At 41.4% G+C, this 27,244-nt stretch overlaps 4 protein-coding genes across 4 annotated transcripts; 3 read left to right on the top strand and 1 right to left on the bottom strand.

The window, feature by feature from the left end:
* The first annotated feature begins 1,012 nt into the window (after window positions 1-1,012).
* LOC147962141 (uncharacterized) lies at window positions 1,013-10,718 on the top strand. The gene is made up of 3 exons (XM_087535804.1): window positions 1,013-1,662; window positions 5,405-5,407; window positions 10,685-10,718. The coding sequence occupies exons 1-3, from the start codon at window positions 1,013-1,015 to the stop codon at window positions 10,716-10,718; spliced, it is 687 nt and encodes a 228-aa protein (XP_087391930.1).
* Window positions 10,719-14,365: 3,647 nt separating this feature from the next.
* Window positions 14,366-15,657, bottom strand: LOC147962140 (uncharacterized). The gene is made up of 3 exons (XM_087537258.1): window positions 15,574-15,657; window positions 15,324-15,470; window positions 14,366-14,821 (listed from the first exon to the last, which is right to left on the bottom strand). Exons 1-3 carry the CDS (start codon window positions 15,655-15,657, stop codon window positions 14,366-14,368), a joined length of 687 nt encoding a protein of 228 aa, XP_087393384.1.
* Window positions 15,658-17,226: 1,569 nt separating this feature from the next.
* LOC125521105 (putative glutathione S-transferase GSTF1) lies at window positions 17,227-18,540 on the top strand. Its single transcript, XM_048686154.2, has 3 exons — window positions 17,227-17,428; window positions 17,795-17,843; window positions 18,013-18,540. The coding sequence occupies exons 1-3, from the start codon at window positions 17,270-17,272 to the stop codon at window positions 18,456-18,458; spliced, it is 654 nt and encodes a 217-aa protein (XP_048542111.1). The 5' UTR covers window positions 17,227-17,269; the 3' UTR covers window positions 18,459-18,540.
* A 1,695-nt stretch (window positions 18,541-20,235) lies between these two features.
* Window positions 20,236-23,227, top strand: LOC125522102 (uncharacterized). The gene is made up of 7 exons (XM_048687180.2): window positions 20,236-20,579; window positions 20,691-20,751; window positions 21,383-21,477; window positions 21,564-21,597; window positions 21,874-21,928; window positions 22,018-22,060; window positions 22,935-23,227. The coding sequence occupies exons 1-7, from the start codon at window positions 20,343-20,345 to the stop codon at window positions 23,004-23,006; spliced, it is 597 nt and encodes a 198-aa protein (XP_048543137.1). The 5' UTR covers window positions 20,236-20,342; the 3' UTR covers window positions 23,007-23,227.
* Window positions 23,228-27,244: the final 4,017 nt, after the last annotated feature.

Raw genomic sequence — 27,244 nt, 5'->3', positions numbered from 1 at the left:
CTTCTTTACGACCATTTCCTCTAATGAAATTACGACCTTTCTGACCAGAATGGTTGTTATGGGTTAGGGTTTAGAGCCCCCTGAACAGCTTTTGACCAATTGGTCTAATATGGTCACAAATTTATGACCAATTCTTCCAGGGTCACTGACAGAAGGTCACTAGTTGACATATTTCTTGTAGTGGAGCAGCAAAGTTATCCTGGTATAGTATATGATTATGATATTATCAACTTAGAAAAGTGCATGTTTGTGCTTTGTTATTCAGTTTATTTTAGGTACACTGTTAATTGGAGTGAAGTTAGACATTTGGTTAGCTTCACTGTTAAATGAGTTATCTTATTATCTGCTTTATAAGTGACAAAGGATTTTATTAGTGCACTGACATGAGTTGTTTCATTAGTGTTATTCAGTTATAATTAAGCACTTATACTGCTATGTATTTTATATTATTTGCAGTCTGGATGATGAGGTTTGGGAATTGAGGATGCATTTCCATGACAGATACAATATTGAGAGATCTATGATGATGTCAGACATAACATTTTACAACCTAGTAGCATTGATAGAAAAAGAAGGTTATGGATTTAAAGATTACATGTACTATGTCAGGGATCCTGGGCTAGGTATAGAAGGAATGGAAGAAATAGATGATGATGACAAGCTTGAGGAAATTCTAGACAACATAGCATTGCAAAATCAAAAGATATTGAATGTGACAGTTGTTAGGGCCAGTTCTCCCAATGCTGCAACTATAAACACCAGCTCCAATGTTATTGAGCAGCAAATCCCTCTAGAAGAAATTGGAGAGCCCAAACTATATCAGATAGATGAAGGAGGAGTGTTGTTCAGTGCGGGAAATGTGCATGTAGCAGCAGCAAGTTCAGAAGCAGCAGAACTGGAGCCAATGCCCATACAGTTTCAAACACAGCATAGCACAAACAATTTGGAGGAGCAACTTGCTTTAGGTTATGTACAAGTGGAAGAAAATCCTGTAAACAATTCAGAGGAGCAAATGGAAATTGAAAAGGTTATGGAGGAGACAAGGAGGAAGGAAATTCAAATGTTTAGGAAGAATAAGAAAAATAAAGAGAAGGACACTTCCTTGAAGAGAAAAGCTGCAGTGATGGATAATGAGGAGGACAGTGATGATGATGATTTGGAAGAATATGGTGATATCCTTGCTAGGCTTGAGGAGATGAAAACACAGAGGGAAGATCCACTCCTTCATTTTGAAGGGGACACAGATGTTGAGGAAATGTATGAGATAGAGGAGGAGGATGCACTATATGAGCCTGAAAGTGAAGAAGAGGGGGAAGAGGATGAAGAGAGTACTCTGGAGGAAGAGAGTAATCTGGAGCAGGTAGGGCAAGATGGACAGAAGAAGAAAAAGGAGAAGAAACATAGAAAAGGCCCAACAAGCAGATCACATGCAAGTGTAGAGGAGTTGTTTGAGGAGGACTGGATACCATCTTCTGATCAAGACAAGAAACCAATGGACTTGGGTGTGGAAGATGATGATGGTGCAGAGGCATTGGCATATGTTTTGCCCAATGGCAGGAAAAGCAGAGCTAAGAAGATGAAGAAAAAGTTATGGTATGATGAGAATAGAGCTCACCGAGCTGAGCAATTTGTGAAGCATCTTTGCTTCATTGATGTGTACCAGTTCAGGAATTGATACGTCTCCAACGTATCTATAATTTTTGATTGCTCCATGCTATATTATCTACTATTTTGGACTATATTGGGATTTATTTTCCACTTTTATATTATTTTTGGGACTAACCTATTAACCGGAGGCCCGGCCCAGAATTGCTGTTTTTTTGCCTATTTCAGTGTTTCGAAGAAACAGAATATCAAACGGAGTCCAAACAGAATGAAACCTTCGGGAACGTGATTTTCTCACCGAACGTGATCCAGGAGACTTGGACCCTACGCCAAGGCATCAGAGAGGCGGTCACGAGGGTGGGGGGGCGCCCCCCTAGGGCGCGCCCCCTGCCTCGTGGGCCCCTCGGAGCTCCACCGACGTACTTCTTCCTCCTATATATACATACGTACCCCCAAACGACCAAATACGGAGCCAAAAACCTAATTCCACCGCCGCAACTTTCTGTATCCACGAGATCCCATCTTGGGGCCTGTTCCGTAGCTCCGCCGGAGAGGGCCGTCATTGATACGTCTCCAACGTATCTATAATTTTTGATTGCTCCATGATACTTTATCTACTGTTTTGGACTATATTGGGCTTTATTTTCCACTTTTATATTATTTTTGGGACTAACCTATTAACCGGAGGCCCAGCCCAGAATTGCTGTTTTTTTGCCTATTTCAGTATTTCGAGGAAACAGAATATCAAACGGAGTCCAAACGTAATGAAACCTTCGGGAACGTGATCTTCTCACCGAACGTGATCCAGGAGACTTGGACCCTACTCCAAGAAGTTTCCGAGGAGGTCACGAGGGTGGAGGGCGCCCCCCTGGGCGCGCCCCCCTGCCTTGTGGGCCCCTCGGAGCTCCACCGACGTGCTCCTTCCTCCTATATATACCTACGTACCCCCATTAGACCAAGGAGGGAGCCAAAAACCTAATTCCACCGCCGCAACTTCCTGTATCCACGAGATCCCATCTTGGGGCCTGTTCCGGAGCTCCGCCGGAGAGGGCATCCATCACGGAGGGCTTCTACATGAACACCATAGCCCTTCCGATGAAGTGTGAGTAGTTTACTTCAGACCTTCGGGTCCATAGCTAGTAGCTAGATGGCTTCCTCTCTCTTTTTGGATCTCAATACAATGTTCTCCCCCTCTCTCGTGGAGATCTATTCGATGTAATCTTCTTTTTGCGGTGTGTTTGTTGAGACCGATGAAAACTTATCTATGAATAATATTTGAATCTTCTCTGAATTCTTTTATGTATGATTGAGTTATCTTTGCAAGTCTCATCGAATTATCCGTTTGGTTTGGCCAACTAGATTGGTAGTTCTTGCAATGGGAGAAGTGCTTAGCTTGGGTTCAATCTTGCGGTGTCCTTACTCAGTGACAGAAAGAGTTGCAAGGCACGTATTGTATTGTTGCCATCGAGGATAACAAGATGAGGTGTTTATCATATTGCATGAATTTATTCCTCTACATCATGTCATCTTGCTTAAGGCATTACTCTGTTTTTCACTTAATACTCTAGATGCATGCTGGATAGCGGTCGATGAGTGGAGTAATAGTAGTAGATGCAGGCAGGAGTCGGTCTACTTGTCACGGACGTGATGCCTATATACATGATCATACCTAGATAACCTCATAACTATGCTCAATTCTATTAATTGCTCAACAGTAATTTTTTCACCCACCGTAGAATATCTATGCTCTTGAGAGAAGCCACTAGTGAAACCTATGGCCCCCGGGTCTATTCTCATCATATCAATCTCCATTACTTTATTTTACTTGTTTTGCTTTTACTTTTCACTTTGCATCTTTATACCAAAAATACCAAAAATATTATCTCTATCAGATCTCACTCTCGTAAGTGACCGTGAAGGGATTGACAACCCCTAAGCGTTGGTTGCGAGTTGCTACCATTTTGTGCAGGTACGAGGGACTTGCGCGTGACCTCCTACTGGATTGATACCTTGGTTCTCAAAAACTGAGGGAAATACTTACGCTACTGTGCTGCATCACCCCCTCCTCTTCGGGGAAAACCAACGCTAGCTCGAGACGTAGCAACAAGGATTTCTAGCGCCGTTGCCGGGGAGGCCTACACCAAGTCAAGTCAAGATTTACTCTCCCGTCAACGAGCCATTTCTGGCGCCGTTGCCGGGGAGGCCTACGCCAAGTGAAGTCAAGATTTACTCTCTCGTCAACGAGCCATTTCTGGCGCCGTTGCCGGGGAAGCCTACACAAAATTCAACATACCAAGTACCCATCACAATCTCTATCTCTCGCATTACATTATTTGCCATTTGCCTCTCGTTTTCCTCTCCCCCACTTCACCCTTGCCATTTTATTCGCCCTCTCTTTCCCAATCTCCTCCTCTTTTTCCCTTTGCCTTTTGTTTGCTCATGTGTTAGTTTGCTTGCTTGTTCGTCACGATGGCCTTACCTAATTTTGGTGATCTTCACCTTAAAAGGCTAGAGGATATCAAAAACGATGTCAGGAAGTTTATGGTCTTGCAATTTGAGCATAATAATTTCTTTAGAAACGAGCTTAAGGAACAAAAGATTTTTATGAGTTATATGAATAAAGAGCTCGATGATATGTCCAAAGAATTTGATGGTGTAAGAGCCCAAATTGCTCATCTTGAAAAAATGACCGCTGAAATTTCGGATATGCAAGCCACCTTAGTCAATAAGATGGCCGCTAAACCGAATAACTATGAGAATCAAGATGAAGATCTAAAAGTTATTGATGTGTCCCCTATTAAATTGTTGTTTTGCAATGTGAATCTTGATGAATCTGATTATGATATTCCCTTACCTAGAAGGCGTTCTAAGAATTCTTAGTTTTTAGATCCTGATGATGAAATTGATAAAAAAGGGATTGAAAGAAATAAAAATCTAGATATTTCTAAACCCACTATTTTGGATCTCAAGGAATTCAACTATGAAAATTGCTCTTTAATTGATTGTATTTCCTTGTTACAATCCGTGTTAAATTCTCCTCATGCTTATAGTCGAAATAAGGCCTTTACCGAACACATTGTTGACGCCTTAATGCAATCTTATGAAGAAAAGCTTGAGTTGAAAGTTTCTATCCCTAGAAAACTCCATGATGAGTGGGAACCTACAATTAATATTAAAATTAAAAATTATGAGTTTCATGCTTTGTGTGATTTGGGTGCTAGTGTCTCTACTATCCCCAAAGCTTTGTGTGATTTGCTAGATTTCCGTGACTTTGATGATTGCTCTCTAAACTTGCATCTTGCGGATTCCACTATTAAAAAGCCTATGGGAAGAATTAATGATGTTATTATTGTTGCAAATAGGAATTATGTGCCCGTAGATTTTATCGTTCTTGATATAGATTGCAATCCTTCATGTCCTATTATTCTTGGTAGACCTTTCCTTAGAACGACTACTGCAATTATTGATATGAAGGAAGGGAATATTAAATTCCAATTTATCTTAAAGAAGGGCATGGAACACTTTCCTAGAAAGAAAATAAAATTACCATATGAATCTATCATGAGAGCCACTTATGGATTGCCTACCAAAGATGGCAATACCTAGATCTATCTTTGCTTTTATGCCTAGCTAGGGGCGTTAAACGATAGCGCTTGTTGGGAGGCAACCCAATTTTATTTTGTGTTTTTGTTTTTGGTTTTGTTTAGGAATAAATAATCCATCTAGATTCTGTTTAGATGTGGTTTTATCTTTTAATTAGTGTTTGTGCCAAGTTAAACCTATTAGATCTTCTTGGAAGATAGTTATTTGATCTTGCTGTAATTTCCAGAATCTTTGCGCTCAGTGCCCGAATTGTCAAAAAACACCAGAACGTGATAAAATAGTGATTCCAATTGCTGATGATCAATAAACAAATTTCCCAGGTCGTCTAATTTTGGTAGAATTTTTTGGGTTCCAGAAGTTTGCGTTAGTAACAGATTACTACAGACTGTTCTGTTTTTGACAGATTCTGTTTTGCGTGTGTTGTTTGCTTATTTTGATGAATCTATGGCTAGTAAAATAGTTTATAAACCATAGAGAAGTTGGAATACAGTAGGTTTAACACCAATACAAATAAAGAACAAGTTCACTACAGTACCTTAAAGTAGTCTTTTGTTTTCTTTCTCTAACGGAGCTCACGAGATTTCTATTGAGTTTTGTGTTGTGAAGTTTTCAAGTTTTGGGTGAATTCTTTTGATGGACTATGGAACAAGGAGTGGCAAGAGCCTAAGCTTGGGTATGCCCATGGCACCCCCAAGATAATCCAAGGACACCAAAAAGTCAAAGCTTGGGGATGCCCCGGAAGGCATCCCCTCTTTCGTCCACTTCCATCGGTAATTTACTTGGAGCTATATTTTTATTCACCACATGATATGTGTTTTGCTTGGAGCGTCTTGTATTATTTGTGTCTTTGCTTGTTAGTCTACCACAATCATCCTTGTTGTACACACCTTTTGAGAGAGCCATGTATGAATTGAAATTTGTTAGAATACTCTATGTGCTTCACTTATATCTTTTGAGCTTGATAGTTTACTCTATGTGCTTCACTTATATCGTTTTGAGCGTGATAATTTTTGCTCTAGTGCTTCACTTAGATCTTTTAGAGCAAGGTGGTGGTTTGTTTTAAAGAAACTTGATCTCTCATGCTTCACTTAGATTATTTTGAGAGTCGTTAATAGCATGGTAATTTGCTTAATGTTAATATACTTGGTATTCAAGATATGTGAAACTTTCTTTTTAGTGGGTTGAATACTAAGATAAGTTTGATGCTTGATAATTGTTTTGAGATATGGAGGTGATAATATCATAGTCGTGCTAGTTGAGTAGTTGTGAATTTGAGAAATACTTGTGTTGAAGTTAGCAAGTCCCGTAGCATGCACGTATGGTTAAAGTTGTGTAACAAATTTGAAGCATGAAGTGTACCTGGCTTGTGCATCCTTATGAGTGGGGGTCGGGGACGAGCGATGGTCTTTTCCTACCAATCTACCCCCCTAGGAGCATGCGCGTAGTACTTGATTTTTGATGACTTCTAAATTTTTGCAATAAGTATATGAGTTATTTTGACTAATGTTGAGTCCATGGATTATACGCACTTTTACCTTTCCGCCATTTGGTAGCCTCTTCGGTACCGTGCATTGCCCTTTCTCACATTGAGAGTTGGTGCAAATTTCGCCGGTGCATCCAAACCCCGTGATATGATACACTCTTTCACACATAAACCTCTCTATATCTTCCTCAAAACAACCACCATACCTACCTATCATGGCATTTCCATAGCCATTCCGAGATATATTGCCATGCAACTTCCACCACCATCATCATCATCATGACATGCTTTACTTTTGTCATATTGCCATTGCATGATCTTGTAGTTGACATCGTATTTGTGGCAAAGCCACCATGCATTATTTTTCATACATGTCACTCTTGATTCATTGCACCATCCCGATACACCGCCGGAGGCATTCATATAGAGTCATATCTTGTTCTAGTATCGAGTTGTAATCATTATGTTGTAATCAATAGAAGTGTGATGATCATCATTATTAGAGCATTACCCAATCAAAAAAAGAGAGAGAAAGGCCAAAAAGAAAAAAAGAAAGGCCCAAAAAAAGAGAAAATAAAAAGGGCAATGCTACTATCTCTTTTTCCACACTTGTGCTTCAAAGTAGCACCCTGTTCTTCATGTAGTGAGTCTCATATATTGTGCTTCAAAGTAGCACCATGATTTTCATATAGTGAGTCTCATAAGTTGTCTTGTTCATACTAGTGGGAATTTTTCATTATAGAACTTGGCTTGTATATTCCAACGATGGGCTTCCTCAAAATGCCCTAGGTCTTCATGAGCAAGCAAGTTGGATGCACACCCACTAGTTTTCTTTTGTTGAGCATTCTTAGCTCTAGTGCATCCGTTGCATGGCAATCCCTAATCCTTGCATTAACATCAATTGACGGGCATCTCCATAGCTCATTGATTAGCCTCGTTGATGTGAGACTTTCTCCTTTTTTGTCTTCTCCACACAATCCCCATCATCATATTCTATACCACCCATAGTGCTATGTCCATGGATCGCGCTCATGTATTGCGTGAAGGTTGAAAAAGTTTGAGATTATTTGAGTATGAAACAATTGCTTGGCTTGTCATCGGGGGTATAGAAGTTGGGAACATCTTTGTGTGACGAAAATGAAGCATAGCCTAACTATATGATTTTGTAGGGATGAACTTCCTTTGGCCATGTTATTTTGAGATGACATAATTGTTTGATTAGTATGCTTGAAGTATTATAATTTTTTATGTCAATATGAACTTTTGTCTTGAACCTTTCGGATCTGAATATTCATACCATGATAAAGTAGATTTACATTGAAATTATGCCAAAGTATCACTCCGCATCAAAAATTCTCTTTTTATCATTTACCTACTCGAGGACGAGCAGGAATTAAGCTTGGGGATGCCTGATACGTCTCCAACGTATCTATAATTTTTGATTGCTCCATGCTACTTTATCTACTGTTTTGGACTATATTGGGCTTTATTTTCCACTTTTATATTATTTTTGGGACTAACCTATTAACCGGAGGCCCAGCCCAGAATTGCTGTTTTTTTGCCTATTTCAGTATTTCGAGGAAACAGAATATCAAACGGAGTCCAAACGGAATGAAACCTTCGGGAACGTGATATTCTCACCGAACGTGATCCAGGAGACTTGGACCCTACTCCAAGAAGTTTCCGGGGAGGTCACGAGGGTGGAGGGCGCCCCCCTGGGCATGCCCCCCTGCCTCGTGGGCCCCTCGAAGCTCCACCGACGTGCTCCTTCCTCCTATATATACCTACGTACCCCCATTAGACCAAGGAGGGAGCCAAAAACCTAATTCCATCGCCGCAACTTCCTGTATCCACGAGATCCCATCTTGGGGGCTGTTCTGGAGCTCCGCCGGAGAGGGCATCCATCACGGAGGGCTTCTACATGAACACCATAGCCCTTCCGATGAAGTGTGAGTAGTTTACTTCAGACCTTCGGGTCCATAGCTAGTAGCTAGATGGCTTCTTCTCTCTTTTTGGATCTCAATACAATGTTCTCCCCTCTCTCGTGGAGATCTATTCGATGTAATCTTCTTTTTGCGGTGTGTTTGTTGAGACCGATGAATTGTGGGTTTATGATCCAACTTATCTATGAATAATATTTGAATCTTCTCTGAATTCTTTTATGTATGATTGAGTTATCTTTGCAAGTCTCTTCAAATTATCCGTTTGGTTTGGCCAACTAGATTGGTAGTTCTTGCAATGGGAGAAGTGCTTAGCTTTGGGTTCAATCTTGCGGTGTCCTTACTCAGTGACAGAAAGAGTTGCAAGGCACGTATTGTATTGTTGCCATCGAGGATAACAAGATGGGGTATTTATCATATTGCATGAATTTATTCCTCTACATCATGTCATCTTGCTTAAGGCATTACTCTGTTTTTAACTTAATACTCTAGATGCATGCTGGATAGCGGTCGATGAGTGGAGTAATAGTAGTAGATGCAGGCAGGAGTCGGTCTACTTGTCACGGACGTGATGCCTATATACTTGCTCAACAGTAATTTGTTCACCCACCGTAGAATATCTATGCTCTTGAGAGAAGCCACTAGTGAAACCTATGGCCCCCGGGTCTATTCTCATCATATCAATCTCCATTACTTTATTTTACTTATTTTGCTTTTACTTTTCACTTTGCATCTTTATACCAAAAATACCAAAAATATTATCTCTATCGGATCTCACTCTCGTAAGTGACCGTGAAGGGATTGACAACCCCTAAGCGTTGGTTGCGAGTTGCTACCGTTTTGTGCAGGTACGAGGGACTTGCGCGTGACCTCCTACTGGATTGATACCTTGGTTCTCAAAAACTGAGGGAAATACTTACGCCACTGCTGCATCACCCCCTCCTCTTCGGGGAAAACCAATGCTAGCTTGAGACGTAGTAGTCATCACAGAGGGCTTCTACATCATCATAGCCTCTCCGATGAAGTGTGAGTAGTTTACCTCAGACCTTCGGGTCCATAGTTAGTAGCTAGATGGCTTCTTCTCTCTTTTTGGATCTCAATACAAAGTTCTCCCCCTCTCTTATGGAGATCTATTCGATGTAATCTTCTTTTTGCGGTGTGTTTGTTGAGATGATGAATTGTGGGTTTATGATCAAGTCTATCTATGAATAATATTTGAATCTTCTCTAAATTCTTTTATGTATGATTGGTTATCTTTGCAAGTCTCTTCGAATTATCCGTTTGGTTTGGCCAACTAGATTGGTAGTTCTTGTCATGGGAGAAGTGCTTAGCTTTGGGTTCGATCTTGCGGTGTCCTTTCCCAGTGACAGAAGGGACAGCAAGGCACGTATTGCATCGTTGCCATGGAGGATAACAAGATGGGGTTTATTTCATATTGCATGAATTTCTCTCTCTACATCATGTCATCTTGCTTAAGGCGTTACTCTCTTTTTAACTTAATACTCTAGATGCATGCTGGATAGCGGTCGATGAGTGGAGTAATAGTAGTAGATGCAGAATTGTTTCGATCTACTTGTCACAGACGTGATGCCTATATACATGATCATGCCTAGATATTCTCATAACTATGCTCAATTCTGTCAATTGCTCAACAGTAATTTGTTCACCCACCGTCGAATACTTATGCTCTTGAGAGAAGCCACTAGTGAAACCTATGGCCCCCGGGTCTATTCTCATCATATCAATCTCCATCACTTTAATCTTGCTTTTCTTTTTTACTTTGCCTTTACTTTTCACTTTGCATCTTTATACCAAAAATACCAAAAATATTATAGCTATCAGATCTCACTCTCGTAAGTGACCGTGAAGGGATTGACAACCCCTAATCGCGTCGGTTGTGAGTAGCTATCGTTTTGTGCAGGTACGAGGGACTTGAGTGTGGCCTCCTACTGGATTGATACCTTCGTTCTCAAAAACTGAGGGAAATACTTACGATACTTTGCTGCATCATCCCTTCCTCTTCGGGGAAAACCAACGCAAGCTCAAGAGGTAGCAGGAATGCACTTCAAACAATGCACATTGCATAGAACATGAACTATGAGTACCATAGAAATTGCAGTGACAAGGTTATAGCATAATGCATAGATGAGACATGCCCTTTTTATATAGCAGCTTCTCAAATTGCAAATGAGAAGACTTTTACCATAAGGAAGTAGTATGTGGTGCACACTTGTCCTTCTGTGTCAGAGAACACAAAAGTTACTGCTAAGTGGGTTGCAAAGTTTTGTGAGGAAGCAATCAGAAATGACCCATGCAGAACAATCACTACTATAATTAACACTGCAAAGAGCAAGTATGGAGTGGAAATATCAACCCACATGGCATACAGGGCTAAGAAGGCAGCAAAGAATGTTGTGTTAGGAGATCAGAAGGCCCAGTACACCAGGATTAGGGATTATTTGCAGGCTGTGCTAGATACTAATCCAGGTTCAAGGTGTATAGTGACAACAAGATATTTGAGGGAGCATCCAAGCACAAACCCTAGGTTTCATGGATTATTCTATTGCCTAAATGGATGCAAAGAAGGGTTTCTGAGTGGCTGCAGACCATTCATAGGTAATTCCTTGGTATCTAATGTGTGTTTGAATAATGTGTGTTTTCAAATAGTTTGCCTAATGTGTTAACTTGTTATAGGTCTGGATGGATGCTTCATAAAGCTCACTACTAGTCAACAGATCCTTGCTGCTACTGGAAGATATGGGAACAATAATATATTTTCCATTGCTTTTGGAATTGTTGATAAGGAGGACACAGATTCCTGGACTTGGTTTTTGTATCAGCTGAAGGTAGCACTAGGTGGCCAATCTGGGAAGTTTGGCAACTACACAATAATTTCTGATAGGTAGAAGGTAATGAAATCCACTTGTGCTAGCTTTCATTTAGTTCTTTCTAGTAGTTACTTGCATTTAGGTGTAGCTACTTTCTATACACAATCATTTAGTTCTTTCTAGTAGTTACACAATCATTTAAGTGTAGTCACTAAGTTAGCTTTACTTAAATTCACACAGGGCCTGCTTAAAGCCATAAACAGAGTCTTTCCCAATTGTCCACAAAGGTTTTTCCTCAGACACATTTACCAGAACTTTCAAAATGTTGGGTTTAGAGGGCCAGAATTAAAGAAATACGTGGATGAAGCAAGTTACTCATACACTGAACATGGTTATAACGTTGCAATGGATGAGTTGAAGAGAGAGTGTGAGGCAGCATGGGCTTGGCTTAGTAAAATCCCAAAGCACACTTGGGCCAGACATGCCATGGACACAAATTGCAAAACAGACTTAGTAGTTAACAACTTAAGTGAGGTTTTCAACAAGTGGGTTCTAGATGTCAGGGCTAAGCCAATAAGGACCATGGTTGATGGAATTAGAACAAAATTAATGGTCAAGTTTAATACAAATAGAACCAAGACTCAGACTGTCAGATGGGAGATTTGTCCAACATATGCAGAGAAATTGGAGGAAGCAAAGAAGTGGTCTAGAAACTGCCCATCATTGATGGCTGGCCCCAACCTTTTCCAAGTTACTAGTGAGGAGAGAACATATGCTGTCAACCTAGCACAAAGGACTTGTGGTTGTAAGAAGTGGGATATGACAGCAGTTCCTTGCAATCATGCTGTTTTTGCTATACACAAGGCTAAGCTTCAGCCAGAGGACTTTGTTCATGATTTCTTCAAAAAACCTATGTACCTGGCAGCTTACAGTCCTATAATATATCATGTACCTGGCCCTGACATGTGGCCAAGGACAGATAGTTTGGACACTGAGGCTCCTATTTTCAAAGAACACAAGGGCAGAGCACAGACTAAGAGGAGAAAGGGCCAATTTGAGAAGCCAGCTCCCAAAGACACTTCAAGAATGGCCTCAATTACCTGCTCCAATTGTAAAAGGTGGGCCATAGGTACACCAATTGCCATGATGCTCTAAAGCCTGCACTTGCTATGAGAAAGAACAAACATCAGGTAACCACTCTGCTATGAGAAAGACTAAATTTGTTGTTACTTTGTTGCTTACTAATATTAAACTACTTGTTTCCTTGCAGCCAAGCACCAGCTCTTACCCACCTGATAGTAGAATCACACCAGCACCAGCAAGGACTGCAACCTCTGCTACTGCCAGTCCAGCTCCAGCAAGGACTGCAGCCTCTGCTACTGCCACTGCTGGTGGATCATCAAGGAGGGCAACATTTGCTGCCAGTCCAGCTCCAGCAAGGAGGGCAACATCTGCTACTGCTCTAGCTGCTCCCAAGGGTAAGGCAGCAGCTAGTAAATCTTCATCATCTGCTCCCAAGAGTAAGGCACCAGCTGCTCCCAAGGGTAAGGCACCCGCAACCAGATCTTCATCAGCTGCTGCAAAGGGACCAAGGTTAGCTTTCATGCCTCCAAGACCAAGTGATGGTTCCTAGAGAGTCAGGAAGCCCAGCAACAGAATGAAGGATTACTTGACTGCCTCTGGTGCAAAATGGTGATGATTTGGTTGTGTTGATGTCTTATCAAACTATGGCATTTTGGTTGTGTTGTGAAACTATGTTGTGTTGTTCTGCTACTCCAGTTATGCTACTCCAGTGTTGATGGTGATTTGGTTGTGTTGATGTTGTATCAAACTTTGGAATTCTAGTAGTCTTGTGATGCTCAACTGTTATGATCAATTTGTGTCAAACTATGGCATTCTAGTAGTACTGCTGATGTTGTGATAATCTTGATGCTGTGATAGTCTTGATGCCTACTTGATGCCTCGACGTCGATAAAAAGCCAAAAACCCATCACTTGGCCTACTTGATGCCTCGACGTCGACAAAAAGCCAAAAACCCATCACTTGACCCTACTTGATGCCTCGGCGTCGATAAAGAGCCAAAAAACCTAACTTGGCCTACTTGATGCCTCAGTGTCGATAAAAGGCCAAAAACCCTAACTTGGCCTACTTGATGCCTCGGCGTCGATAAAAAGCCGAAAACTGCCTCGGCGTCGATAAAGAGCCAAAAACCCTAACTTGGCCTACTTGATGCCTCGGCGTCGATAAAGAGCCAAAAACCCTAACTTGGCCTACTTGATGCCTCGGCGTCGGTAAGGAGCCAAAAACCCTAACTTGGCCTACTTGATGCCTCAGCGTCGATAAAGAGCCAAAAACCCTAACTTGGCCTACTTGATGCCTTGGCGTTGATAAAAAGCCAAAAACCCTAATTTGTCCTACTTGATGCCTCGGCGTTGATAAAAAGCCAAAAACCCTAACTTGGCCTACTTGATGCCTCGGCGTCGATAAAAAGCCAAAAACCCTAACTTGGCCTACTTGATGCCTCGGCGTCGATAAAAAGCCAAAAACAAACCTAATTGACCCTACTTAACTCAGAATCATCAGTTGAACAGGAACATACTAAAGCAAAAATCATCATTTGCAAACAGATTACTTAAGATAACATTAACCAGCTCTAAATACCACCAAATTCAGCACTAGTTCAAATCCATACATAATCATAGTTTGACATTCAGCACTAGTTCAAATAGCACCACATTCACCACTAGTTCAAATGCAAACATCTTACTTAAGATTACATATCCATAGTTCAGGAGTACTCATAGTTAATAGAATTTAAACTACTATCATTACAACAAATGCCAAACCACACCCTGCAAAAGGTCAGCAAATGCCAAATGATATTGCCCATTCTTCTCTTGCACTGCTTATCCATTTATGATGGCCTTGATCCCCTCCAGCTTCACATTGCTCTCTTCAACTGTCTTCTTGAGCTCATCAATGTGGATCTGCAAATTTTTCTTCTCTTCAGCTAGCTTCAACTTCATGTTCCTAATGACAGTACCTTGAGCACCTGCTATGTTCTTCAAAGTGTCATACTTCTCCTGCAACTTGGTTGTTTCAGCATCTTTCCTTTCTATCATTGCCTTCTGCTCCTGGGCATCCATAAGTGCATTGACATCTTCAACCAACTTCTCATAGCTGGCCTGGAGTTTCTTCTTCTCTTGTGTCGGGTCATGAACAGTAAATGAATGCATCAGACATTCCTCATTCCTGTCCATCTTACTCTGTTCATACATAGACCACAACTTGGACAGTGCATTCTCAAGGGTAGTGGGCCAAGATGGATCAATCCATTCTACTAGTCCACAGTTTTTACCCTCCTGGAAAAAGAGTATTAACAAAATGAATTACATAACAGTGACTTGCTTACAATGATAGGCTAGATTACTTTATACTAAAATTCAGATCATGCTCTAAAGTAAATAACTACTAAGTAAACAATGCGGGTGTGCTAACCCATGAATATTCTGTCCTAAAATAAGCTAACATGGTAGATCCAAACTAAAAAATGCTGGTATGCCAACCCATGCATCTACTCTCTTAAAATATGCTAACCTGACAGAGTTAACAAAATGACCTAACTAAACAATGTTGCCAGAACCAGACTAAACAATGCTGGCAGAGTAAACAATTAATGAATCCACTGTCCAAACTTCACAGTATAATACAATGCCTGCTTCCACAGTAAACAATGACTGCATCCACTGTCCTAACCTCACAATATAATACAATGACTGCTTCCACAGTACATATCCATGGTAAACAAATGACATATCTGTTTGGTAAATCCACAACTTCCAATTAGTTCAGCTGGAACCATACCTTCTCTGCACAACAAAGAAACCTCCTGCCAGTGTGAATCCCTTCGAAAGCAACACGCCTTTCTGCTTCCTTCCCGTGTCCATGGCACAAAACATACATATCTGTCTCAGGGCCCTCGAAATCTGAGTCTTCGGTGCTAGCAGGAACCTGGAGTGCAAAGGAATGACAGAGATTTGGTCCAATGATTGAAAAGAAGCTCATTCCAGAAATCCCCAAATATCAAACCCTAACCCTAACTCTGAGAACTGACCTTAATGGTGCCGTCGTCGGAATCTGAGCTCATGTACTGCTTGGTGTGCTTGCTGCTATCCGACCCATCACTCCACGACACCATGGCGCTGCGGCGGCGGCGCGGCGCGGCGGCGACGGGTGCGGCGACCAAGAACAGAGCGAGAGCGAGAAGAGAGCGAGAGCGAGAAGAGAGCGAGCGAGCAGAGTGGAGAAGGAGTAACGGTTGGCGCTTTTGACTGCTAGGACCGAACGGCGCCGTCTAACGCCGTCTGCCGGCTGTCGGGACGGCCTGGAGTGCCACGTAGACGAAAAACGGGCCCCAGTTGTCATAAACTCACTTAACTCAGCCCGATCTGCCGATCAGTGGTTTTCCAAAAGAATTACGCTAGACGTGGTGCTTTCTGCGGCGATTCTGTATCCTAGTGTTTTTCGCAAACCTAGTCCTCAAAGTGATGGTTTTATGCAATTTACTCGCTCAACCAGCAACCTTCTCATAGCTGGAAATTCATCTAGACTCGGTTTTTTGTGGGAGTTGAGTTCACCCACCATTTTGTTAACAAATGCTCCGTCATCTGGAAATGAGTCGAGAACATGAGGAATGCCTTCAGACATGATAATGCAGATTTGTGAAGCAAGGCCTGTTAGGGTCTCCATCTGCTTGCCCTCCGCATCCATTATTCTTCCCAAGACCTGCATATATGGCGAACTAAAATTTCAGGTGATGCAGGATTTACTTGATGGTCACTCATAGTTATTGATTCCACAACAGTGAAGCACTTTAATTAGTGTACAGATGCCATGCATGTGTATAGGCTGCTAGCAATTCCAAATTCAAGTTTTGTGCACATTAATTGCCCATTAAGAGTAGCACAAAATTAAATTGCAAAAATGGCAAGAACAATTTGCTTAACTAGCGACCCATCACTCTCGTCTAACCATCCAGAGGCCTACTGGCTATTAAATTGGAATTCGGACACTTTTTCCCAAATTCGCGAACTTGTTTTGAATTCGTGAATGTTTTATAAAATTCCTGAACATTCTACATAAGTTCAGGAACTTATTTCAAGTGCACTAGTTTTTTTTTCAAATATGTGTTCTTTTTAATATCCATGAACATTTTTCAAATGCACGGACTTTTTATCTAAGTTCTTGAAATTTTCTTGAATTGTGAATGATTTTCAAATGCACAGAATTTTTTTTAATCCGTGAAGTTTTCTCAAATCCATGGATGTTTTTCAGATGCATGAACTTTTATTCAAGTTCGTGAACCTTTTTTGAATTGTGAACATTTTTGAAATGTGGGGACTTTTTAAAAATCCATGAATGTTTTTCAAATGCGTGAACTTTTTATTCAAGTTCTTGAACTTTTTGAAATTCATGAAAAAAATTCATATATGTTTACTTTTCTCATATGTGCGAACATTTTTGAATTCATGAAGTTTTTTTTCAATTCTTGATTTTTTTCTAGTTCGTGAACTGATTTTCTAATTCATGATTTTTTAAACCAAAAACATTTTTTTATTTCACCAAGTTAAAAAAAAACTATAGAAAAACGACCCGGTCTGCTGCTCAACGCACCACCCATATGTTGGACTTCTCAGATCGCCGGTCTACTGCTTGAACTTTCTGCGAAGCAGCTGTATAGAAATGCAGCTGTCTGTCCAGCCGCCACCTTTGACTTGTGCAATCACGGGAGGGGAGGGGAGGGGAGATCCATGGGGACGGAGGTGAAGGTGAAGGTGTTCGGGCCGGCGAGGTCCACCTGCGTGGCACGGGTGCTGGTGTGCCTGGAGGAGGTCGGCGCCGAGTACGAGCTGGTGCACGTCCACCTCCCCGCCGGCGACCACAAGGGCCCCGCGCATCTCGCCCGCACTGTACGTGCCGCTCACCTCTTCTTCTTCTTCTTCTTCTTCTTCTTCTTCTTCTTCTTCTTCTTCTTCTTCTTCTTCTTCTTCTTCTTCTTCTTCTTCTTCTTCTTCTTCTTCTTCTTCTTCTTCAGTTATTCTAGCAGCCGATTGAGATTTCTCTTTCGACAACGAGCACCCTCAGATTAACAAACAAGGTAGCAAGTAAGAATAACACCTTGCCTTGCTGAGATCTTGGGTGATGGTTGCTAGGCCGCGTACAGGTTCAGATTCAGAAAGTCTAGCTAACCATGATTAAGACGTCTGATTATATTTATACCCCTAACAAGAACGGTGGATCATAATCAACTGCTCATATTTGTATTTACCTTGCAGCCCTTTGGTCAGGTCCCGGCTTTCCAGGACGGCGATCTCATCCTTTTCGGTGAGAGAACAAATATTCATTCAGATTTATTTATATCTCGTATCGACACACAAACACAAGGAAAAGCCTGAAGGAAACAACGTCTTTGTGCTAGCTATAGACTGAGCAAATTGCTCTGCACAAACATTATTCAGATGATTTATATTTTGTACATATGTTGTCATCCCAGAGTCGCGTGCGATTTCGAGGTACGTACTCCGCAAAGGCGCATCCGATCTACTCCGAGAAAATAGCCTCTCCAAATCGACGATGGTGGACGCGTGGCTGGAAGCAGAGTCCCACAACTTCGACAGGGCCATGTCGGCGATCACCTTCCAGTGCTTCGTCGTGCCCATGTTCATGGGCGGGACAGCCGACGAGAGGGTCGTCAAGGAGAACCTGGAGAAGCTGAAGGTGACCCTCGGAGTCTACGAGGAGCGTCTGTCCAGGTTCAAATACTTGGCCGGAGATTTCATCAGCCTGGCGGACCTCAGCCATTGCCCCATGGCTCACTACCTGCTGGCCAGCCCCTGCTCGTCGGTGCTCGATGCGTATCCGCGTGTGAAGGCGTGGGTTGATGGCATGATGGATCGGCCGAGCGTGAAGAAGGTCATGGAGCTTATGGATGCGCCGTGAAAAGAGTGATGTGGTGTACGTGTGCTTTGTGGAATGGAAGTTGTCTCAGCTGTGCGAGTGGAGATGATTTGTCTTGTTTCAACCAGGAGTCAACCCAATTTATATGGAATGATCTTAATTATTTACAACCCAACTTACTAATAATGGCCCATTTCATCACATGCCACGAAATGTCATTTAATTAAGCTCTCTAAGAGTATCTCTAACCAAACTCTCAAATTCCATTTAACTCCCCAAATTGGCATATTTTGAGGAGTTAATCAAACCTAAGCGAAGCCTCAAACCTATAACTTCTCAGAAATTTGAGGATTTAAGTCTCAAAAGGTTCCTTTTGGATCAAATTTGAGAGAGGAGCGCCACTTTCTCCTCAAATCCCAAGCTAGCTCTTCTTGTTGCATAAAACGACAGAATCGCTGCCGCGGCGACCGATTGACATCCCGCCGCAATAAATTCTTACCAGCTGCTCACCCAAACCCTAGGTCTTCCTCATTGCCACCCATTTCCCCCAAAAGTTGTCACAATCCAGACCAAAATCACCGTTGCCCAAAAGTGCAGCCGCTTGATTTGGCACCAATGTCGCTCGAATCACCGCCACCGCTCGATCTGCCGTTGTCGTCGCCTGTTTTCGCCATGGTGAGGCTGCTCCCCACCCACCGCTATGCCTACTCATGCCAACACCACCCACTGGTGGTCGTGAGAGGTGCCGACGACGCAATGAAGGAGTCGGAGGAGGAGGAGCCCCACTCCGGTGTCAAACCGCCGGAGAAGAAGGATGAAGGGAAGAGGAGGAAGGTGAGGGGAAGCAATCCCATACCAACACAAAGGTGCACAACACGATGTCGTGGTGCCCCTCCAACGTGGGAGGAGGAGCACCAAGCCACCGAGGTGCAGCTCACTATCGTGCACGTTGACACCCTCCTCACTGACCCGCTGGCGGTGGTAGAGGACCGCACCACCGAGGTGCGACTCGCTGCCGAGCGTCGGGCATCACTACATCATCACAGTTCATAACTAAAAGTATATAATTATTAAAAGTATACTTTCAAATTTGAGTTTTGAATGAGGTGTTCGTCCACAATCTAGATTTGAGGAGTTAAACTCGAGAGTTCGTTAGCTTCACACATTTTTAACTCCTCATATGTGAGGAGTTAAGGTTTGCAGAGGAATTTGAAAGGAAATCTTTTGAGTTTGGTTAGAGATATCTTGATCCTAGCCATTTTAACCTTAATTGTGTTTGTGAGCATGATTTTCGATGTGTCCATGATTAGAAATAGACTGGTGAATTATCCCGGCGAGGTGGTGGTCGAGTTGTGCTGCTATGGGGAATTAGACTGCACTCTATCTGAAGTGATGCTTTTGACTGCGCCTTTTTTTTAATTGTCGTGTGGCTTTTATATTCAAGGTATTCTTTGGTTCTCGGAGAAGTTTTTAGATATAAGCACATATTATACTCTCTCCGTCTCATAATATGAGATATTATAACAGAAAATAAAAGAAAAATAAAATATTCTTTTGACATTTACAAATAGGCTGGCTGATTTACTCAGCAAAAGAAATGAGATGACGATTGATGAAAATACATCATGATACAAAAACCGGACGCATTTTTCGCGCACCACCACTGCAAGTATCATTTTCCACTGGACATTGCAAAATAGATTTTTTTTTTGAGTGGGCAAAATAGATTTTACAGTGGATGCTTTTCATGAAAGAAATAGGAACAAATTCACCCAGCAATAAAATTCGAGACATAAAATTCAGACCCACACAAACCAAGGGACAAGACAAGAAAAGAAAATCAACCGCTGCGCTGCAGGCCGCCACACGCTCTCTCGCGCCACTCCCCGCCTCCCGATTCCCTGGCCGCCGCCGCCAGGTCCGACCATGCACGCGGCAGCGACCGCCCCGGCGCTGGCGCCGCCCGTCCTCCTCCCCCTCTGCCTGCCCACCGGCGCCGGCTCCTCCGCCCGGCCGCGCCGCGCCGCGCGGGCCGCCGTTCGGTGCGAGCTCGCCGCCGCCTCCGCCTCCCCCTCCGCGGCGCCCGTGGCCGCCCCCCGCTGGGCCCAGAGGACGGTCGTCATCCCGCCGCAGCGCCGCGGCTGCCACATCATCACTCACAAGGTGCGCCCGCCCTCCCCTCTCGTTCCTACAGCTTTGCCACTGCCATGCCTCTGTGTCTTTGGTATGGGTAGTAAATTGGTGACGGTGGATTGCTTCTTGGCTGTTTTGCAGATCATGCACGCGATCAGGAGCGACCTCTCCGAGTTCAAGTGCGGCCTGGCGCATCTCTTCTGTACGTGATGCAGTTTTATGTTCTTTTTGTTGTTGTTGTTGTTGTAGACAATCAGGGAGGCACAATCCTGTGTCGTTTCTTAAAATTATCAGTAAGTTTTATGGCGCTGCTCACTCAGTGTCAGAGCCGTCCGGCTGGGTAAATGTTGTTTTGCATTGGAAGCTCTGTTCTGAAACCAGATTTCAAAGCTTTTAACAATGAGTAAATTATCTTGGAACTATAAGAATTGCTCCAATTAGAATTGGGAAATCATCACATTTGGGTTTACAAGTGGACCTCAGACCACATGTTAGGGAGTAGTGACACTTGGACCAATTTGCGACTGTATAAAGCAATTTGCTCCGCTGTAAGGGTTCTTGTCTGTGCGTAGGTCAAATTAGCAGCTAGATACTGAAGGTTTCAAGTGGTTTCTGAACTGCAGGAATGAAAAAAAAAATTGAGTGCACAAAATGTACAGTTAATTGACAGCAGAACTTGAAATTCCTGATGTTAGAATGTATCCGCAGAACTTATGGTGTCACTGGTTTAGTTTTGAGTGAAGTGAGTATCTGATGATGGTATGTTATCAGAAATTCAGAATGCAGTTTCCATTGTTTTTCAGAATAGTGAAAGGTTTATATATGCTCTGCAGTGCACCACACGAGCGCTTCACTCACTCTTAATGAGAACTACGACCCCGATGTCCAAACTGACACTGAAACATTCCTTAGTCGAATTGTCCCAGAGGTGAACGATGTGATATTTCCCTTTCTTTTTCTGTTCAACGATATCTCATTAGATTGGTCTCCTGATCTCTGTCTGATTGTAATTAGGGTCCATCTGCTCCATGGAGGCACACCATTGAAGGTTAGGTTCTGAACCCTGATATGGCTGGCCGTTGATCTTCCTTGTTACAGTGTTCTTATTTAAATTATATCGTCATGTATACTGCTGCACCTTCAGCAATGCTCCATTAGTTCTCTAAGACTGAAGTCTAGTCTTTACTCTCCATTCTGTATTTTCAAAATTATTCAGATCTTGCAAATGAATTACAAGACTGCCTGAGCTGTTTCTTGACTTGATAAGCAGAAACCAAAATTTACATGATTAAATCACCCACTAATACTCAGATTCTGATTGCAGGATCTGATGACATGCCAGCACATATCAAATCATCAATGTTTGGCTGTGCCTTGACGTATGCCCTCCCTCCCTAATGTTTCTCTTTTACAAAATATGAGTGACTTCGTCCAAAACAAATTAGTGACATTTTTCCTTTGTCTTCAGAATTCCTATCACTGACGGGCGTCTCAACATGGGAACTTGGCAGGTGCGTAAAGACATTTTACTCACAAAAATGGGCCCTCTTTTGGTACACGGTTACTGATACTGTAGTATAATCATCTTAGATGCATCTACTCTCAGTATTTAAGGTTAGATTTTCTTTATAGGCTCGACTGAACATACAGTAGAATACTTGGTTTTTCGATAAATGATATATTTGTAACAGAACTATAGGAAGTGGTCTATTCAGTGCATAAGAACAGTATCCATCTATTCCATATATGAGTTTAAACTTGACTCTTAAGTCTGTGCAGCATGTTTCATTTGGGTGTCAACCACCCAAGACATAATGTCAGTATTAGCAGCAACCAGATGTTATTCAGGCATCTGTGTTCTAAATTTTATCGTCTGAGTCGAACACTTGAACCCGAGTCGTACTACGTCTCCTATGTTCATATCCGAGTAACATTTGCCATGTTTTTTTTTGCCAAATCATGACCTGAATCCAATTTTGTTACTAACACCTGGGTCTGTTTAGTGCATAAGACCCAATGTCCCATCTATGCCATATATAAGTTTGCAGTTCACTCTTAAGTATGTGCAGTATGTTTTCTTTTGGGTGTCAACGAGCCAAGACATACTATCAATATTAGCAGCAACCAAATGTTATTCAGGCGTCTGCGTTCTTAATTTTATCATCGAGTCGAACACCTGAACCCAAGTCGTACTATGACACCTATGTCCATATCCGAGTGACATTTGCCATGATTTTATTTTACCAAATCAGTTATCTGATCTAATTCTATTTCCAACACCCGCCTCTCATGTGGAAAGTTTGGGTAACACCTGCTAGTACTCGGGGCCCAACCTCGGCATTATATTTGATACCTAATCTTGATCATTCTATTTTTTATTTCCAGGGTATATGGCTCTGTGAACATCGTGATTATGCTACTCCTCGCACAATTGTGATTACTCTCAGTGGGATATGAATGGCCAATGCTAGGAGCTGCAAATACAGTGTTGTGATTCTGATGTGCACTGAAATTGGAACTTTGCTCCAACTGTTATATGAGCTGCCCCGACATATCTTATTTGTAATTGTTTGCGTAGTTTTGTACAAGGGGAATAAATAGTAGATTTTCTGAGCTCCCATGCAAGCCCTGCCTATGTGGGCCGTCTAATTTGCATCAAGATATGTGCTAGCTCGCTATCTTCACCTTCGTAGAAATGTCTCTCTTTTGTTATCTCAAACAACACTTATAAAGACGCCATGCCATCATATAATAATAAAAACACCAATTATGGCTACATATTATGTAGTTGTTATCATGAACAAATGTTTGTAGGAGAATGTACGAGTGCTCTACCTAGAGACTGCATATGACATCAGATGATGAAGAATATTTTTCTCCATTTAAATATGTTTTCAGATGAGGAAGTGGTTGCATCATTTATACCTCTACTTTTATATATAATCGTTTGTAGAAGAATGTACGTGCCAGAATGTACGTGCCAGGAGGCTCGCAAAGTTGCGAGTGTGTGCATGCCCAAAAAAATGCATTTGGTTGAATAGTCATCTTCACAACCGTCCCACTAGGTGATGGGGAAGAGGCGGCCGTTGTTCTTCCCAACTACGGATATATAAGAATCGAAATTGGTGGTGGAGCCCGGAAATAAGCCGAGGGTGTGCACACATAAAAAAAATTCTACCTAGTCCAAGTGTCATACAATATTTGGGGAAAAACACAAATAGCTGAATCAAATCACACAACATTATAGTTCACAAAATATTTCAAATTTACAACATAGAAAATGCAACTCTAAGTAACTCTACAATGTTCCTTTGCCATGAAAGCTTCAACTACGTCATCCTCAACACATATCACTCAATGAGTGCCAGTAAGCAATAGCTCACAAAATCATCACCCATACTATTTCTCAACTTGTTTTTCACTAAATTCATTGCCGAAAAGACTCTTTTAACACTTGTGGTGACCACCGGTAAGATCAATACCAATTTCATAAGCAAGTGGACCAAATTATATAGAACATGTTTTTTTTCTTCAATCAAGCATAATAGAGAGATCGCCAATACTACACATGGATTTGAACCTATAATCTTGTCTCATATCATCAATAAAAGTAGCAAGTTGGAATTCAAGCTTTACCAAATCGATGCTTAATATGTCCTTGGGGTAGAATTGAATAAGTTTCATTACCTTGAGTGCATCTTAAGTAAATGAATTGATGGGATTCAAAGCACACATGCAAATATGCAACTCCATATTACCTTAATCAAACCTACTGTGAAGCTTTTGAATGATTTGATCAATGATACCAATACATACTTCTCTTCTATAACTATCATCATTTGTTTGTACTTCATAATATATCAACATGATCTTCCATGAGGCACATATCCTCTGATGGAGGAACTTGAATGCCATGTTTATTGCAAAGCAATGTCACCTTTGCAAGAAATTCTTCCCATCCATGAGACCGCATGTGTCGCATTCTACTCTTTGCTAACCTAACAAGTCATATTGCATTAATAATATCTTGATCTCACTTTTGATGTGATTGAGACAACTCAATTGTGTAGCCAAGAATAACAAGCATCAAGTGAAGAATGAAAACAAAGTCAAATGGCTCCAAGGCAAAAGCCATCCATGTATTATTGCCCACTGACTTTTTTGTGAAAGATCTTTCTCAATAGTATCGAGTACTTCAAGGATTGTGGTATACATGCTAATAAAGCACAAAATGGTCCTAATATGAGAACCCCATCGAGTATCACTGAGTCTAGCTGATCCCATATCTTGATTTAATGAACTTCAACTTTCAATTTCACCCATTTCAAGTGCTTCCCAAAACTTTTGAGCTCTAACATCTCGAAGCATGTCATGTTGCTAACAAGAAACTCCAATAATATGGAGAAAGTAAGAAACATGATTAAAAAAATACCCACGCGGTTCATTTCTGTTTGCCATAATGACAAGAACCAACCAAAGTTCATGTGCAAAACATTAAATGTAATAAGTTGGGGCCTAATCTTTCATGATCAATGTTTTCAACCCTTTAATCTCCCTATACATCTTTGCTAGCCCCGTCATATCCTTGTCCACGAATTTGAGTAAGAGTCAAATGATGAACGATTATCAAAGATTCAATTGCAGCCATAAGTGACAATAAAGTTGTGTTGGCAACATGAACAACTCCAAGGAACCTCTCACATCTCTTTCCAACTTTATCAACATAACATATGCAAAAAGCAAGTTGCTCTCTGTGAGATACGTCACTAGACTCATCAGCTAGGATTGCAGTGGTCATTACCAAGATCTTCAATAATTTGTTTTGTAGTTTGCATCGCACAACATTCAATAATTTTGTATTGTTGGATTAGTCAAGATGCAATTTTTAGGAGAATTGTTCAAAACAACATTATTAACTTCTTCATCATTTTCTCAAAGCCATTTTAGAAGTTCAAGAAAGTTTCCCCTATTTCTAGATTGTTCACTCTCGTCATGTCCACGAAATGTCAATCCTTGGCTCAAAAGAAACCTCAAGCATATAAGTGAATAAGTTATTCTAGCTTTGTACCGATGGTGTGGGAGGGCCAGAACTAGTCGCTAGAGGGGAGAGGCGGCGTGGCAGCACAGTGGCACAACCGCGCGTGGGCCGCTCGCTCTCTTTTCTGATTCTCACGCGACACAGACTGGGAGGAAGAGACCTACTCGACTGAGCCGGTAGGCCTTGAACAATCCTTTTGCGCCAAATTGCTAATTAGTACATAGTAAAAAATCTCAACATTCTGGTTGGGCAACAATCCACTGTGCGTAACCGCTAGCTCCGCCACTTGGCCGATGTCAACAATTCCTTGAAGCGCCAACAACATCGCCGGTGCCATGATGGTAGCAATGCACATCTTTGTGCATGACATGATTGGCTAGTCGGTCGAACTCTTTAGTTTAGTGTATGGATATATTTTTGCTTGTGTAGTTGGTTGTGGTGTGTGCTCACCTCGGGCCCTATTAATTTGTAGTCCCATTCGTCTACTTGGCGCCAATGACAGATGGACACCAACACAAAGGGAAAAGCTATGCATTTGGTGGATCGGGGTGTTAAAGTGCAAACCACCGGCTATGGATCGCTCTATATCTATCTAAGAGCATCTACGGTCGGACTTGGCAAATCCGACCCCTCAAACACCCGCGGGCACGCCCACAATTATGTGTCCTTATTTGACACATTCTTTTCCTTTGTTAGCCTGTGTTCATTGTGTTCCAAGTACGGTACCCAAGTAACAGAAGACGTATATAAATTGGTGGGGTTGGCCAGAAAAGGGCGAGTTTTTTTAGGGGTTGGAAAAGGGCGAGGTGCTATTATTTAATCGGAGGATCAAGTGCAATTTTGCACACAAAGTAGCCGCACGATGCACACAGAGGCAGCGAATTGGGCTGGCCCAACAGCGACAACACACAGTTCAAAATTTCAAAAAAATCATGTGCTCTCTTGGATTCGCCCACAGGCACACATAAAACAAGTGGGCTAACCAGCAGAGCTAAACAGATTTGCAGATTAATATGTAGCGCAGGGTTTTAATAACTATCAGAAGTATTCAATCATACATTTTTTGAAAATTCAAACAGGACTTTTTTGGGAGAAGTTAATATTTTATGGAAGAAATTTATCATTTTCGATTTTTTTAGAAATTGGAACATTTTTTGAATTTGTGAACAATTTTTTAAAAATGGGAATAATTTTAGAAATTGTGAACCATATTGAAAAGGCGAAAGTTTTTCCAAACTATGATTTTTCATTAAAATCATGAGAAATTATTGAATATGTGAACAAAATTTCACAATAGAAACATTTTCGATTATATGATTTCTTTTTAAAAACAAACGAATTCCAGGAAAACGAGAATATTTTTAAATTTGGTAAACAATTTTTAAAAGCCGAAATATTTTAAAATATATGTTTTTTAACAGGAACATTTTTTAAATTCTCGATAACATTCTCTAAATGTGAAAGATTTTGAATTTGTGAATAAGGTATGCAAATATATGATTTTTGATATTATGAAAAGAAACTGAAAACACGAACAACTTTTGGAAAGTGTAAATAGTTTTAAAAAACAGGAATTTTATTGGATTTAAAATAATATTTGCGATTGACAAGCATAAAATAAAATAAAATAGAATAGAAACATATAAAACAAAAAATA

This window comes from Triticum urartu, chromosome 7A, assembly GCF_056163025.1.
Source record: "Triticum urartu cultivar PI428250 chromosome 7A, HENAU_Tu73, whole genome shotgun sequence".
NCBI lineage: Eukaryota > Viridiplantae > Streptophyta > Magnoliopsida > Poales > Poaceae > Triticum > Triticum urartu.
Note: the sequence above shows the minus strand (reverse complement) of the source record. Positions and strands in the feature narration are given on the sequence as shown.